Source organism: Dromiciops gliroides, chromosome 1 (assembly GCF_019393635.1).
Source record: "Dromiciops gliroides isolate mDroGli1 chromosome 1, mDroGli1.pri, whole genome shotgun sequence".
In the NCBI taxonomy this organism is placed as follows: domain Eukaryota; kingdom Metazoa; phylum Chordata; class Mammalia; order Microbiotheria; family Microbiotheriidae; genus Dromiciops; species Dromiciops gliroides.
Window position 1 is genome coordinate 616514874 of NC_057861.1, and position 15836 is coordinate 616530709.

General features: G+C 40.8%; 2 protein-coding genes across 3 annotated transcripts in view; both read right to left on the reverse strand.

Moving 5' to 3' along the window:
- The window catches only part of TRIM14 (tripartite motif containing 14), a 50736-nt gene extending 44560 nt beyond the window's left edge, over positions 1 to 6176 (reverse strand). Inside the window, exons 1-2 of the mRNA XM_043983199.1 lie at positions 5823 to 6176; positions 898 to 993 (exon numbers count right to left, since the gene is read on the reverse strand). Coding sequence (XP_043839134.1) covers positions 898 to 993; positions 5823 to 6176 — 450 coding nt within the window. The remainder of the gene's footprint in view (positions 1 to 897; positions 994 to 5822) is intronic.
- Positions 6177 to 11081: 4905 nt separating this feature from the next.
- CORO2A (coronin 2A) overlaps positions 11082 to 15836 on the reverse strand; it is a 167743-nt gene continuing 162988 nt past the window's right edge. For both annotated transcript variants that reach the window (XM_043972382.1, XM_043972338.1), the window contains 2 exons: positions 14938 to 15215; positions 11082 to 13620 (listed from right to left, as the gene is read on the reverse strand). In XM_043972382.1, coding sequence (XP_043828317.1) covers positions 13489 to 13620; positions 14938 to 15215 — 410 coding nt within the window. In that variant the 3' untranslated portion in view covers positions 11082 to 13488. The remainder of the gene's footprint in view (positions 13621 to 14937; positions 15216 to 15836) is intronic.

The following is a 15836-nucleotide window of genomic DNA, read 5'->3' on the forward strand; positions in this document are numbered from 1 at the left end:
TCAGGGTTAGGACCTGAGCGTAGGTCTTCCTGGCTCCCTGGTCAGATCTCTATCCTTGCTGTCTCTCTTCTGATGTTGATACAATAAAATATACGAGACTAAGTATATGCAAGGTACTGGACATAATTAAATATTTGAGAATTCATAAGGAAGGCATGTGAGGATGTTGCTCAGGTCAACATTATGAATATCAATTACCACTATACCATGAAAACAAACAAGTTTCCACCATGGTGGACACAAGTTTCTATATGTTGTTTACTTATATTTCCTGACTTCCATCTGTTGAGCTTCAAAGAGGCTGTTGTGGTTTTTTTTTTTTGCTGGGCAATGAGGATTAAGTGACTTGCCCAGGGTGGGTCACACAGCTAGTAAGTATCAAGTGTCTGAGGTCACATTTGAACTCAGGTCCTCCTGAATCCCCGGCTGATGCTTTATCCGCTGTTCCACCTAGCTGACCCCTCAAAGAATTCTTCATCTTGGGATAAGAATCTAGGCAAATGGGGCAGCTAGGTGGCGCAGTGGATAAGGCACTAGCCTTGGATTCAGGAGGACCTGAGTTCAAACCCCGCCTCAGACACTTACTAGCTGTGGTACCCTGGGCAAGTCACTTAACCCCCATTGCCCTGAAAAAAAAACCGAAAAAAAAACAAGAATCTAGGCAAACATCTGTTTGAACAGGGGTAGAATGGTCGACAACATTGAATTTTTGACAATATTGTTTTTTCTCTTTGGTAGCAACCATTTAGCACCAGATCTATTTCAGAGAAACTGATGCCCGAATGGAACCATATTTCTGTGCCCAGACTAGAAGAGTATTATCTTTCTTTTAGATAAGTCCTACAGTTGCTGCCTTGAAACATTTGTATAATAGCAGAAAAGGGAGCTTCCTCTTACCTTCAGATCATCAGCAGCCTTGTTGACTTTGATGATGTTGCCATCTTCCTGTTTCTTCTTCAAGGCTAGCTGCTTCAAGCACTTTTCGATGTCTTTCTGTGTAAGGTGTTTGAGAAAAAGCACATTAGCACTGTTGAAACTTCAGAGCTCTTCTCTCTTGCTGAAGCTTACAACTTCTTACAGAGTTTATGACTTTCTCTGTCATTCCATTGTAGGGATCATAGATTTAGAAGTAGAGAGCAGGGGGCAGCTAGGTGGCGCAGTGGATGAAGCACCAGCCCTGGTTTCAGGAGGACCTGAGTTCAAATCCGGCCTCAGACACTTGACACTTACTAGCTGTGTGACCCTGGGCAAGTCACTTAACCCCAATTGCCTCACTAAAAAAAAAAAAAAGAAGTAGAGAACACCTTAAAGGCCATTGAGTCTAATCCTCTCATTGTACAGATGAGGAGACTGAAGCCCAGAGAGGTTCAGTAACTTGTCTGGGGTCACATAGCTAGTCAATACCTGAGGGATTCTGTGTCCAGGGCTCTTATCACTGAACCAGCAAACTGGCTAACGTTTTAGGGAAGACTCTGGTTGTGTCCCTTCCAGATGACTTTGGCCTTTTCTATTATTATCCTTCCCCATGACTTCAGCATTTTATCAATTAGCCCCCTTCTCTCAGCCCACTGTTCTCTTAATAGTGCTGCCAAAATCTTAGCCCATTGTTTTTTTTTTTTTACCACATCTCATCTCTTTCTCTCTCCTCGAGCTTCTTCCCCCTCTCTTCACAGCTTCCAGTCCAGTCTTCACTGCTTGATCACCTTTGTTTCCCTCTTCTCTGCCAAATCAAAATAAAGTGGGCCCTTTTGTCCAGTTCTCTTATGCCCATTTCTATATTTTCTTACACAGTCTCCCCTACTTTCCTATTGCTAAGACTCTCATTCCAGTTATCATATACAATTTCCTTCTTCAATGTCCTAAACTTCCATATTCTCTATGAAACTCTTTGTTCTTATCTGAAGGGAAGCAATATGATGGATAGTCCCCTGATTACCTTCATAATTGCTATAATTCACAGCCCCACTTAGGGCCTAGGAGAAATCCTATAGTCCTGAAAGATAATAGTGGCCACTGTAAAATAGGAGCTGTCACACATAGAGAACAGTAGTTAGTGTCAGTTGCTGGCACATAGACCAGTGGTCATTATCCATCCATGTGCAGTACTGGCAGTACTGGCAAGTGGCACATATTATATGCTGGGTTTTGTGCTAGGAACTGGGAACACAAAGACAAAAATGAAACAGTTCTTGCCTTCAGAGAGTTTATATTCTATTAAGGGAAATAATATGAATACATATAAGCAAATACAAAATGTATACAAAGTAATTACTAAGGAAGGTGGTAGATGGTGCAATGCATAGAAAGCTGGTCTTGGAGTCAGGAAGACTCATTTTCACAAGTTCAAATTCAGCCTCTTACTGGCTGTGTGTCCCTGGACAAGTCACTTGACCCTGTTCACCTCACTTTCCTCATCTGTTAAATGAGTTGGAGAAGGAAATGGCAAACTCTTCCAGTATCTTTGCCAAGAAACCCCCAAATGGGGTGATGAGGAATCAGATATGCCTGAAAAATGACTCAACAACAACAAAAATTACCAGGTAATTTTGGCAGGGACTGGGGAGACACTTGCTGCATAGGCTCTATATTGCATATTAAGCTGTAATACTTCAATGGATCTAAAAGATCCATTTGATGTGGGCATTCCTTGTTGCAGGTTGATGATTCTTGTCCATGTTCTCCCCTTGTTTCCCTTTGTTCTTGGGGATTCCTCAGGTTATTTTCAATTTCACAGATATCATGGGATCACAGATTTCAGGGAAGAAGGGGCATCAGAGGTCATCTAGTTTTCCCCCCTCATTTTACAAAACAGAAAAGTGAGGCCAAGAAGCGTTAAGTAACTTGTCTAACATCACACAGGAAGTATGGGGCAGAGTTGGGGTGTGAATCCAGGTTCTCTTACTCCAAATTCAGTATTCTTTCTGCTGTACCACAGCACTCCAGTTATCCATCTATTTTCCCCTCACTTTTTTTTTGCAGGGCAATGAGGGTTAAGTGACTTGCCCAGGGTCACACAGCTAGTAAGTGTCAAGTTTCTGTGGTCAAATTTGAACTCAGGTCCTCCTGAATCCAAGGCCAGTGCTTTATCCACTGTGCCACCTAGCTGCCTCATCCCCTCACTTTTACCATATGCTGCTCCACCCCTCCTCTTATGTCTTTCATTTCCTCAATACTATCACTTCATCTACTTTTTTTTTTTTTTTTTTTTAGTGAGGCAATTGGGGTTAAGTGACTTGCCCAGAGTCACACAGCTAGTAAGTGTTAAGTGTCTGAGGCCGGATTTGAACTCAGGTCCTCCTGACTCCAGGGCCAGTGCTCTATCCACTGTGCCACCTAGCTGCCCCACTTCATCTACTTCTTGCATGTAAGTCATTGTTGGAAATATGTTGCAGTCAACTTATATCTACCATAAACCTCTCCCTCAACTTTTCCACCACCCTCAACACTGTATTTTTGCAATGTACAGTGCACTGTGAACTGTGGAGACAACAAAGAAGTATAAGGCATAGTATTTATTGCCCACCCCCAAGCAACTTACTTAGTTAAGAGGGCAAAAGGACTATACATGAAACAGTAGAATAAAAGCCCACTGAAGGCAGATTCTGTTTCATTTTTATCTTTATGTACCTTGTGCCTGGGGTAGCTAGGTAGCACAGTGGATAGAGGGCTGGGCCTGGAGTCAGGAGGACTCATCTTCCTGAGTTCAAATCTGGCCTTGGACACTTACTAGCTGTGTGACTCTGGGCTAGTCATATTAACCCTGTTTGCCTCAGTTTCCTCATCTGTAAAATGAGCTGGAGAATGAAATGGCAAACTACTCCAGTATCTTTGTCATGAAAACTCCTAAAGGGGTCACAAAGAGTTAGAGATGACTGAAAAAAACAACTGAACAACTGAACCCTGTGCTTAGCACAGTATGGCCTTAATATTTGTTGAATTCAACTGAATTATAAAGTAATAATTAGATCCAGAAGAGTTATTTTGCAAGTTACTAAATTGCTGAGTCAGTGTCTATGATCTCTGAAACATTGTGGAGAAGAGGAGAGATGGGATAGAATTGGAAAAGGGCCAATTCTGTCCCTATCTCTTCCCAGTCCCCTTCCACCAAGGGAAGAGTCAGTAAACTATAGGCCAGTGAGTTTGATTTCAATTCCTGACAATCAATGAAATGTTCAGCATTTATTATGAACTTCTTAGGTGCTGGCAATACAGTGGAATGTGATAATAAAGGAGTGGTGAGTGACTCTAGAAAAGAAAGCAGGTATCACAAAGATCAATATTGTGAAAGAGTTGAAAGGAGATGGCTTCAGAGTCAGAGGAGTTGGGTTTTAATTGTGGTTCTGCCACTTATGGCATTTGACTTTGGGCAAATCATTCCCTCTCCCTAATCCTTAGTTTCCTCCTCAGTAAAATGAGGAAGCTGTACTAGATGACCTCTAGGGTATCTTATGGGGGGGGGGGGCTGAGTCATTGCTGAAGGATTCATGGAGGCTTTAAGACTGGGGCAGAGCTTTGGAGCATGGCTAGATAATATTTTACTGAGTGAGGCTGGATGTAGGAAATTAGCTTTCTTTTTTTTAAGCAAGCAAGAGGCTGCGCCTCCAAAAAAAGGTAGTATTTCTCAAAAATCTCTTCAGTGCCCTGCGGTTTAAATACCTTTTAGACAGTTGATGTTGTGCCCTGGCACAGGTAGGTTTATTTGGTGTTGTGTCCTGGCAACCTTACAGAGATTGGGAAAGAAGAGTTGCTTCCTGTATGCAACTGCCTCTACTGCTGCCCCCAAGTCTTTCTTTGCACAGGTTGCCCTGGAATTTCCTTGAATAATCTCTGCACTCCTCATCTCTGCCTTTTGGAATTCAAAGATCTTTCCCTTCAACCCTCAGCTCATATGCCACTTCTTACCTACAGGATAAGGTTCTTCCTGATCTCTCCAGTTGTAGCACTCTCCTCCCCAAAATTTCTTTGGATTTAATTCGTATTTACTTATCCCAATAGTTGCTCCCTTTCTTTCTCTCTCCCTTCTGCTCCCCATGGTAGAACGTTTGTCCTTTGAGGCCATGTACTGTTTCCTTCCTTTGTTTTTTGTCTCTGTATACCCAGTCTGATGAACTAGACAATTTAGTGCCTGGTGAAAGGAATTGAGCTCACACTTATGCATCGTTTGAAGGTTTACAAAGCACCTCCCTCTCCCAGTAAGGCAGGTAGTATAAGTATGATTATCCCCATTTCACTTTTGAGGGGAAACAGACTCATAGGGGAGTAAGTGACTTGACCAAGGTCACACAGGTAATAAGTATCAGACTGCATTTAAAGCCTAGTTCCTTTACTTCAAAACCAGTACTGGGGCAGCTAGGTGGTACAGTGGATAAAGCACCAGCCCTGGATTCAGGAGGACCCAAGTTCAAATCTGGTTTCAGACACTTGACACTTACTAGCTGTGTGACCCTGGGCAAGTCACTTAATCCTCATTGTCCTGCAAAAAAACCCAAACCAACCAAACAAAAAAACCCAGCACTGGTTTCACTTCCCCACACTGCTTAAAACAAAGCCAGAAGGAATGTCCCTACCTTACAGGATGATGAGTTTCCCCGCTAGCTTTGATTTCTCACCCAACGGAAATGTGCTTGGCAGGAGGCTCATTTGGAGTTATCCAAAAAAGGGCAGGGGAGAGTAGGGTAGAGGGAAGGGTGTTCCTCTCATTCCCAGACTTGCAGTTGGAGGAAAGGGGAAGACCCAGTGAGTGACCTGTGACCTCACCTCACCGCTGTTTGGCACTGTCTGTCCTTTCCTTCCCCTACAGGATCCCTCCCCAAGCGGCTTACCTGCTTGAAGGCCACTTCCTCGTGGACTAAACGCACTGGGTGGCCGCGGTGCGAACCCAGAAGCGGACATAGGGCGCACACGCAGCGTCTGCAGCGGCTGCAGAACAGCTCGACCGTCCGGTTGTGGTGCTCCGAGCAGAGCCAAGTGAGCGCGCGCTCGGGCCCCGGGATTCCCTCCTCAGCTGCGGCTGCGGCGGCTGCTGGTCCAGCTTCTGCACCGTCGGGGAGCCCGCACCAGCCCCCGGACTTTCGCGGAGCCGCAGACTGTGCGGGACTCGGCCCTTCCCCGGCCCCGAAGATTTCCCAGAGTCCTGGGTCCGTTACAGCTGCTGCTGAAGGAGCAGCCATAGCCATTTGCCCTGGGGTGGAGCAAAATGAGGAAATGAAACTTTTGCATGCGCGGTTCTTGGTAGACTAGCTGTGTGTCAGAGCAAAGGGCGGACGAGAAAGTGAGGCAGGGACTAATCTGGCAGAACAATGAAGGATGCTTAACTTTTTCTTCCTTCCTTTCCTTTCTTCCTTCTTTCTTTCTTTCTTTCTTTCTTTCTTTCTTTCTTTCTTTCTTTCTTTCTTTCTTTCTTTCTTTCTTTCTTTCTTTCTTTCTTTCTTTCTTTCTTTCTTTCTTTCTTTCTTTCTTTCTTTCTTTCTTTCTTTCTTTCTTTCTTTCTCTCTCTCTCTTTCTTTCTTTCTCTCTTTCTCTCTCTCTCTCTCTCTCTCTCTCTCTCTCTCTCTCTCTCTCCCTCCCTTTTTGGTAATGTTAATATTTTATTTTCCCAATTACACGCAAAAATTTTTAACCTTAGTCCTTTAAAATGTTGAGTTCCAATTTCTCTCCCACCCTCCCTTCTCCATCATGGAGAAGGCAAGCAATTTGATAAAGGGATTCGGCATCTGCCTTAAGCCTTGAAGACTAAGAATCAGAGAGGAGCCCAGGAGGGACTTCATATTTAGACCTTTGGTTGCCTGAGGTAAAAAGGAATGTTAAGAGGATGTTGATGAACTGTGAGGCCTAGCTGTTTAAAGGGGTATAAGCATTTTTATTAAAGTTCCCCCAGTATGAAGGCAACAGAGGAAGACTGTCAGCCAAGTACTGAATTCCTTGAGAAATGAGGGAGACCACGGAGAGGCCCATAGATGATGGCAATAAGGATTTAGATGGGGTGATATAAACAGAATCTCAAAGGAGGAGATCTTTCTAGATTATTTTTGTTGTTATTGTTCAGACCTGACTGACTCTTCATGACCCGGTTTGGAGTTTTTCTTGGCAAAGATACAGGAGTGGTTTGCCATTTCCTTCTCCAGCTCATTTTATAGATGAAGAAACAGAGGCAAACAGTGTTAAGTGACTTGCCTAGGGTCACATTGCCCAGTGTCCTATAGCTAGTAAGTATCTGAAGCCAGATTTAAACTTAGGTCTTTCTGACTCCAAGTCTGGTGCGCTATCCACTGTATCACTTTACTGCCTTACAGGATGGACATATGTGTGTGCATGTGCATGTGCATGTGCATGTGCATGTGCATGTATGATATATCTTGTTTATATATGGTGTACCACATATAAATCATATGTACCATCTATATGTGTATATATACATATAAACCATAGTAATAGTCATAACTGAGTACTTAAAAAGAGCCGTATTTTTAAAAAATCAGTATTGGTAATCCCTTCACTGATGAAGAGCATAACTTTTCTGCTTTAGTAGTTTCATGAGTTGCTGTTTCTCCCTTCCCCATACATAATTTAGTAGCCAGCTTTCCATTGATGAGCCTCTACACATTCAGCTTGACAGGTCCTTGCCCAAAAGACACAGTTCATTTCTGGCATCTAACTCAAAGCCTCTGTAACTTGGTAAGACTTCCAAAGCTTGGGCCCTCCTCTTTCAGACTCTGAGAACTTTGGGTCAGTTTCACTTCATACTGCAATATTGGATTAGGACTTTAGCGAGGGAATATATATATATATATATGTGTGTGTGTGTGTATATATATATATGTGTATATATATGTATATGTATATGTGTGTATACATATGTGTATGTATACAGGCATATATAATGCTCTGTGTATATATGTATATTATATATTAAATATATAAGATACACGTGTATATACATACATACATACACATATACATATACATACATACATACATACATATATGGGCCACACACACATATACATACCGACAAATATATGTGTGTTTGTAAATATTGGATCCGTGATTGCACAGGTTGGTTGGGAAACCCTTTCCACTACTGCAGATCAACAATTCTTTGCAACTTATGGTAGTATGGTTGCCTAGGAGCATTGAAAGATTAAGTGATTTACCTATTATCACACAGCTAGAATGTATCAAAGTTAGTACTTGCACCCAGATCTTCTGGATTCCTTATAAATCAGGACGTCCCTCTTCCTTATGCCCTGCCTCCAAAAACATGAGAGGCAAAATGATTTTCCTAGAGTCACTCAGTCAGTGTGAGATGGTCAGGACTTGAACCCAGCCAGGTTTTCTTAACAGCAAGGCCAGCTCTCCATTGCCATATGCCAGACTGCAGAGTGGATAACATATGATTGACTCATATGGCATAGTTACATTGTGATCTTGGTCACTCACCTCTAGTTTGTCACTATACTCTAGTTTGTCAATATCTCTCCTAACATGTGGTGCCCCGAACTGAACAGATGTGATTCCTTCCCCCAAAAAATTTTGCCTAAGGGACCTGATGTCTTAGGGGCATGCTTTAGGCGTGGGTGGGTGGGTGGGGGACTTTCCTTTTTACTCCAGTTGTTTCCTTCTTTCCCCTTCACTTTGTAGTCTTTTGGGTCTGTTGTGTTCTCCTAGGCCTTGTCTTTTCTCCAAAGCCTGACAGTGATATGTATGAGGTTAATTTACTAAGTGCTTATTATGTGTAAAGCACATACTAAGGGCTGGAGATACAAATTGAAAAGTAAGACAATGTCTTATTTCAAGGATCTCACATTCTAATGGGGGAGACAACACATATGGAAGATTTCATATGTAAATCAGATGGAAAAGTCTCATAGGCCTTAGCATGTAGGGCAGCTAGGTTGCACAGTGGACAGGCCTGGAGTCAAGTGGACTTGAGTTCAAATCTGGCCTCAGACACTTCCTAACTGTGTGACCCTGGGTAAGTCACTTAACCCTGTTTACCTCAGTTTCCTCAACTGTAAAATGAGGTGGAGAAGGAAATGGTAAACCACTTTAATATCTTTGCCAAGGAAATCCCAAAAGGGCTCATGAAGAGTTGGACACAACTGAAATAACAATAATAATCACTTTAGCATACAGCAGCAAAGCAGATGCTAATGTCTCTTCTTTAATGCCATTTCCATTGATAAAATTATATCAGTTTCTGATGTGGAACTATTTGACAATGCCAAGGACTTTTTTTTTTGTCTTTGGTAGCTGTGGCTGTAGCACCTGCAGGAGTACCTGCCAGGCTTGCATCTCCAGAGGTGGCCATCCATAAAGGTAGCCCTTCTCCTGGTGTGACCGCACCTGTGGTTGGACTGTCCTCTGGACTGCTATTCCCCATGTCCTCTGGGGCATGGCCACTGCCTTAGGTCACCCTCCCCAAAACTATATTTGCTCCAGCCTCAATAACTCCAAGCTATGGTTCTGCCTGTTAAGGAGGATATTTGGGTAAGAAACATATAAGACAATGCTTTCTGTGAAACATGAGAACTGACTAGAGACTCTGGGAAAACTACTTTTGAGTCACATTCTTCCCCTTCATTGTGATTCACAAGGGAAATTGCCCAGTCTGCTTCACAAAATCCTTCTCCAAGAAAATCTCCTACTATATCCTTTCCCTGAAACATTTTTTTGCAAATGTAACTGGGTTTCCAGCCCAGCCTGAAGTGTTTTTGCATATTGTTTGTGAGAGGGACATGGCTTTTTAAAATTTATTTATCTATCTAGCTATCTATTTATTTTGGTGAGGCAATTAGGGTTAAGTGACTTGCCCAGGGTCACACAGCTAGTTAAGTGTCAAGTGTCTAAGGCCAGATTTGAACTCAGGTCTTCCCGAATCCAGGACTGGTGCTTTATCCACTGTACCACCTAGCTGCCCCAGGGACATGACTTTTAAATGGTGGAGAGGAGGCTTATTACCACACTGCATAGCTGTGTAAGGGATTTACTGAGTTGGAGCCAGAGATTCTTCAGGGAGAGAAAAATGTGGTTCCAGAGATTCTTTGGGAGAAATAAAAGGAGAGAGTAACAGATATGTAGTAGAAGTTAGCTTCTTAAAATGTTCCTGATTTCAACCTTGCTTCACTAGAAACTGCTAGAATAGACCTCCTCAGATGAGATGAATCTTCTCTCTCAGTTGAGCTAAGACACTCACTCTCAGAAGAGAAGCTCATTCATTCACTTTTGCATTGTTGCTTTTTTCTGGTCTATTAATCTGTAGAGTGTCTTCAGTTTCTGGTTACTGTTTTGCTTGAATAATTGGTTTTACTCTCTATTTTCTCTTTGTGTAACCAGTGTTTGGAGGGAAGGAACTAAGTTGGCAAGTATAAGCTAAGGATTATGTTCTCCCTTAAGAGTGACAAGGAAAGTATCTTTCCTTCCAAACCATGAACTACTAGTATTCCCTAGACCAGAGATATTTGGGTGTGGCAGATACATATCATTCTAGCCTCATATCCTTCTCAGAGACTGGAGAAAAGAGCACCTAGCCCTTTGGTGCTCCTGTTGCCTGTTCTGCCCTCCTCTTCAATGGGTAAGGAATATCCTTGGCTCTCCTCCCACAAAATAGAGGTAGGTCGATCCTAAGACATAGCCATCCATGTCATCCCAAAGTAGCATTTGTACATTTAAACAACTCATGAGGAACATAAATATCTTTTTTTTTTTTTTTTAGTGAGGCAATTGGGGTTAAGTGACTTGCCCAGGGTCACACAGCTAGTAAGTGTCAAGTGTCTGAGGCCGGATTTGAACTCAGGTCCTCCTGACTCCAGGGCCGGTGCTCTATCCACTGTGCCACCTAGCTGCCCCTGAACATAAATATCTTACATAGATCATGACAAGTCTAGAGTTTGAGTCTTGAAATCTTCCATTCATTTCCATGAGGTTCAAGATTGACATTCTGTTTAGCAGGCAGACTTCCCAAATGGCATCTCACTTGACAGCAAAGTAGGGTAAAAGAGATGCTATTTTTGATTCCAAGTGGCAATTGTTTTCAGGTTTAAACATCTGTTTTTATTAGAAATAAATGGAACATAGCAGCTTACATATAATACACAAGGGCAGGTTCCATGAGCAGGCCAAAATTTTTTTGGGGGGGTGATCCACATGCATTTACATGGGTGTACAGTCTCTGCCTAGTAGGAGAATGTCATACTATCTCCATAAACTAAAGACTGGCCAAACTCACAGCAGATCCCACTCCTTTAATCTTCTTGATTTTTGCTCTATGCAAATCAAATACATAATATTTATTTTAAAAAAAACTATGTATTAAAAAGTAAAAGTCTAGGCAGTTATTTATTATTTTGTTACATTTGTTTTTCATTGCACAATTCCACAACATCTATTTTTTTACAAAGATACAAGGAATTTAAGAAATGATGATAAAATGATCATTTAAATAGTTTTAGGCACAGTTTAATAAAGCATAAACCAATTTTTTGTCATTTGATCTCCTGTATAACACATTTTTTAAAAAACAAATTCAAAATATGCTTGGAGGGCAAGGGGAGGAAAAGTGTTTAGAACTCAACATTTATACAGAGGTATTATTCCAAAGATTATACTCAGATGCTTATTCAATAGTTGTTCATGGGATAGTAAATGAGTAAACAATCAAAGTAACTATTATTGTTTCAAGTACATAGATCAGCGAGCACTCTTACTAATTGGCTCAGCACTGTGGATATGACTAATTTTAGCCTTATCAGGTCACATACATAAAGAAAAATACAATTAAAAAAAGACTGGTTAAAAAAATATTGGGTAAAAATTACCTATCCCTTTCCCTACCTGTCAAATAATTTAAATAATTTATTCTAGACATAAAAAAAGAAAATGAAAAAAAGCTTTCTGTCTACCTCAGAAAAGCCACATACTATTTTTAAACATGAAATTTTGGTCACCAACACATGAATTTTGCTTGAGAAGATTGTAGTTGACATGTTTAAAACATAGTATAACATGGATTTCTGCTCTCCCAGTAATCGATTATGATTCGTCCTTTTCCTCAGTGCAGTAAGGCATGTTTTGCAGACAATGCTTGTATAAAAATAAGTTCCAACATCTTAAAGTATTTACAGGACAGTGTTGCTCAGGTGAGAAAAGCATGCCTAGGGAGTTGTGGCCTAGTGAAAACACAGAAATGGTGAGCCCCAGCTTCTCAGGATGTGGGGACATGCCAATTTAAATTACAACCAGATAGGACATTATATACCTACTATATGCCCTTGGTTGCCCAGAGTGGAGCAGTGGGAAAGACATGAGCAGCAATGCTTTATGGCAATCTTGATGCTCACAACTCATTTGGATCTTTCCAGTTATATCTTATTTTTGTGATGGCTTACAGAACATCTGTGAAGGTGAACTATATAGGTTCTCCATCATTATCCATAAACCCAGGTTACCAAACACTAATAGTAGCCCTGCAATAATAGTGAGTAGTAAAAAGTCATTTTTGACCCATTGGTTAAAAGTAACTTTTACTTCCAATAATTCTTAGTTTTTTGCTGGGGTATTGTACCAAGGAGACTTAGAGTTTTTCATATTTTTTTAAAAGAAAGAACAGTTTGGATTTGATTATCTGCATTCTGGGACCAGAACTAGAACCTGAACTGTATATCTACTGGCAATTAATCTCTTCAATTTCTATGAAAAAATCTCTATAATTGACTTTAAGTCAAGGACCAGCTATTCAGTTTAATTTGAGGACATTTGACAAAATCTAGTATTTTTAGGGGGAAAAAGAAATTTATTTAAATCTATCTGTTCACTATATAGGGGCAGTATGGTAAAAATGGATTGAGCGTTGGGGTTGGAGTCAATAAGACCTGCAGTCAAGTCCCATCCCTGATACTTACTAGTTATGTGATGACTCTGGGCAAGTCATTTAACCATATGCTCCTCAGACAACTCCCTAGGAATTTTCTACTAAGGGCTGTGGCCTGTAGCAGTGGAAGGAATCCCTGCAGGAGGAGATCCCCTTCAGGTGATCCTTCTCTTATTTGCGTATAGCTACATGCTGAGAACTGCTCTCTCTCTCTCTCTCTCTCTCTCTCTCTCTCTCTCTCTCTCTCTCTCTCTCTCTCTCTCTCTCTCTCTCTCTCTCTCTCTCTCTGATTTTGGTTACTACTAGACTTTTTCTTCAGGTGCTATAGCACTTTTTGTTTTTGCTTCTATGGACTATTTTTAAAAAGAGAGAGAGAGAGATAATGAACCAAAGGCCAAAGTATTATTTTAAATGATTTGATCCAAAAACCTCTATGAAAAGAAGGCAAGTAGAAAATTGGGCACTATTGACCACTGGCATTTTTCAATGAATTAAATTTTTGTTTTCCCACAAAAATATAAAAACAGTAGTTATTCTTATGAGATTTGGAGTTTGGTTTTGATATTTGTCTGGGAGTTGCTCTGGGTTCCGAGGGTCAGGAAAACAGATTCTTTCTCTCCTCAGTATGTGCCTGAGCTCATGTGTATATTTTTGATCTCCAGTTCCAACTGTTTGACTTGGACTTCTCTCTGGTTTACTAGCTCCCTTAGTCTCCGAATTTCTTCTTGTTGTCGATAGAACATTTGCAGCAGCTGGAAAACAACAGATAGATTAATTTGGTCTATTATAGTTGTGGTATAAAAACTGAGGAGTAGGTATGTGGGGCAGCAGAACACTAGGTAAGCACTGGGTATGGGGGAAATGCTAATTTTTACTGAAATGTTTTATCCTTTATTGTTTCCTGCCTCATCCCAATTTTTAAAAAAGAGGGTGTGTTAACATAACTTGCATCTAAATGGACATTTTAATGATATATAGCTGTTTCATAGCTGTTCTTAAATGACTAAATCCCCTTTCTTCAGTTATTGAGCCACAAAGGGACTCTGGGTTTTGTCCATACTTGGTTTCTCTTCTAGTGGTTGGACAGACTAACTTCCACTGTCTGTAGAAAAGCTTAAAGTGATGGTAACAGGGGCAGGAATAGGGACTGTATATAGAGGATCTGGAATAGTTTATTGATCAACCCTTTCAGTGAATCCTTATCCGCCTTCCTCTTTGTGTTCTTGGTGCGTTGGGGATGGGGAGTGAGGGACTGGGGAAAGGAGAAAGGGAGAAGAAGAGAAAGGGAAGATATGGTTTGAAAGGTTTTTCAAATGAAATTTATAGTCACTTGTAAGAAGCAAAGTGAACTTAAAGTAAACCAAAAGACCCACTGATCCTCTGAAGTTTGTAATTTTTCCAAGGGGACCATTCCAGAAGCCATTATAAATAATTTGGCTTATTGAATTGGCTAACAAAAAAAGCGAACCTTGATCTTATAGATTATCTCTAAGTGTGTTTTGGGTAACCAATGGTTACAACAAACAGTAAGAACTAGGGGCCAAAGGTAGGGAAACCTGAAGATTTGAAATATAAGCAGGTGCTAGAAGGTTTTAAACAAAGTTTACATAAACACTAGTCATCAATAAGCTGGGATGTCTGGCTTCCATTTCTGAAAGTGGCATGGACAAGCATTCTGGGTCTTAGTTTTACCTTTTTTTCTTACAAATACCACCAAGCAAGATAAAAATATTTGAATATAGAAAGAATAGCAAAGAGAATTATATATGAAACTATTATATATTATATATGCCTCAATATTTATATATTTCTCCTTTCACATTAACATTCTCTTTCCTTCTACCTCTTTCTCTAGCTTTCTTCTTTCACCTTCTTCCAAAGCTATGTATTATTTCTTACTTTCTTTTTCTTTTCTTTTTCCTTCCCTTCTCTCCCCTTGCCTGCTTTATTACCTTGTCTATGTCTAGACCTCAAAGACATTATTGTTTATTCCTACTTAGAGTTGATGATCCCTATCTTAGGCATCCAGAGAAGCCTCTTTTCAAGGACTGGTTTTCTTAGAATCTCACCTCATTTTCCGTTTTTGGTGGAGGACATTCAAATAGATCAAAACCATTTGAAAGCCAAGGTTTCCTGTCCTCTTGTGCTTGATCTATTCCTTTTCTTGGTCCTCTCTCATCTTGGAACCTGTATGGGTTCTTGGCATCCTCAAATGTTGTTTTCCTTTCTATCCTGTCCAGATACCTATTTGATTCCAGAGGTGTAGAATTGGATACTGTCCTTTCAGGAAACTGTTGTTGAGAGTTTATAAGTTCCGACCCTGGTCTCAGAGATACCAGCAATGGCCCTACAAAACAAAGTGACAGTGAGCACACCATTCACACATCTTCACAGACACATAGAGTCAATGAGCAAACTTCAGGGTTTAGAGCAGTGGTGTCAAATTAAAATAGAAATTCATTCACAAGGATTTGTACGTGCTGCATATTGACTTAGTTTTAAAACGTGACATCATCATTTACTGTATTTTTATTTATTTTGTTAAATATTTCCCAATTACATTTTCATCTAGTTCTGGTCACACTTGAGAGGGTTGTGGGTCTCGTGGCTGCTCGGTGTTTGACACCTCAGATTTAGAGGAATGATACAATTTATCCTGGTGTTTCCAAAGGGTAGCCTGTTAGTGGGCTATTCCCAAAAGCCTAGATGTGCTGTGTTTGTGTCAGGGTGGTATTCCTGTTCAGCACAGGGAGAGAAGAAAGAAATTCTGAAGCATATTATCACCAAAACCTCACTAACAACATTGGCTATTGGTTGATAACAATACAACTATTGCAATGAGCTTTGATGAAGAGGGGATTTTGTATTAACAAATAGGAAGGGACTGTGGTACAAATGTTGGACTTGGAGTCTGGGTTTATCTCCTACTTCCACTACTTACTAACTGTGTGACTATGAGTATATGACT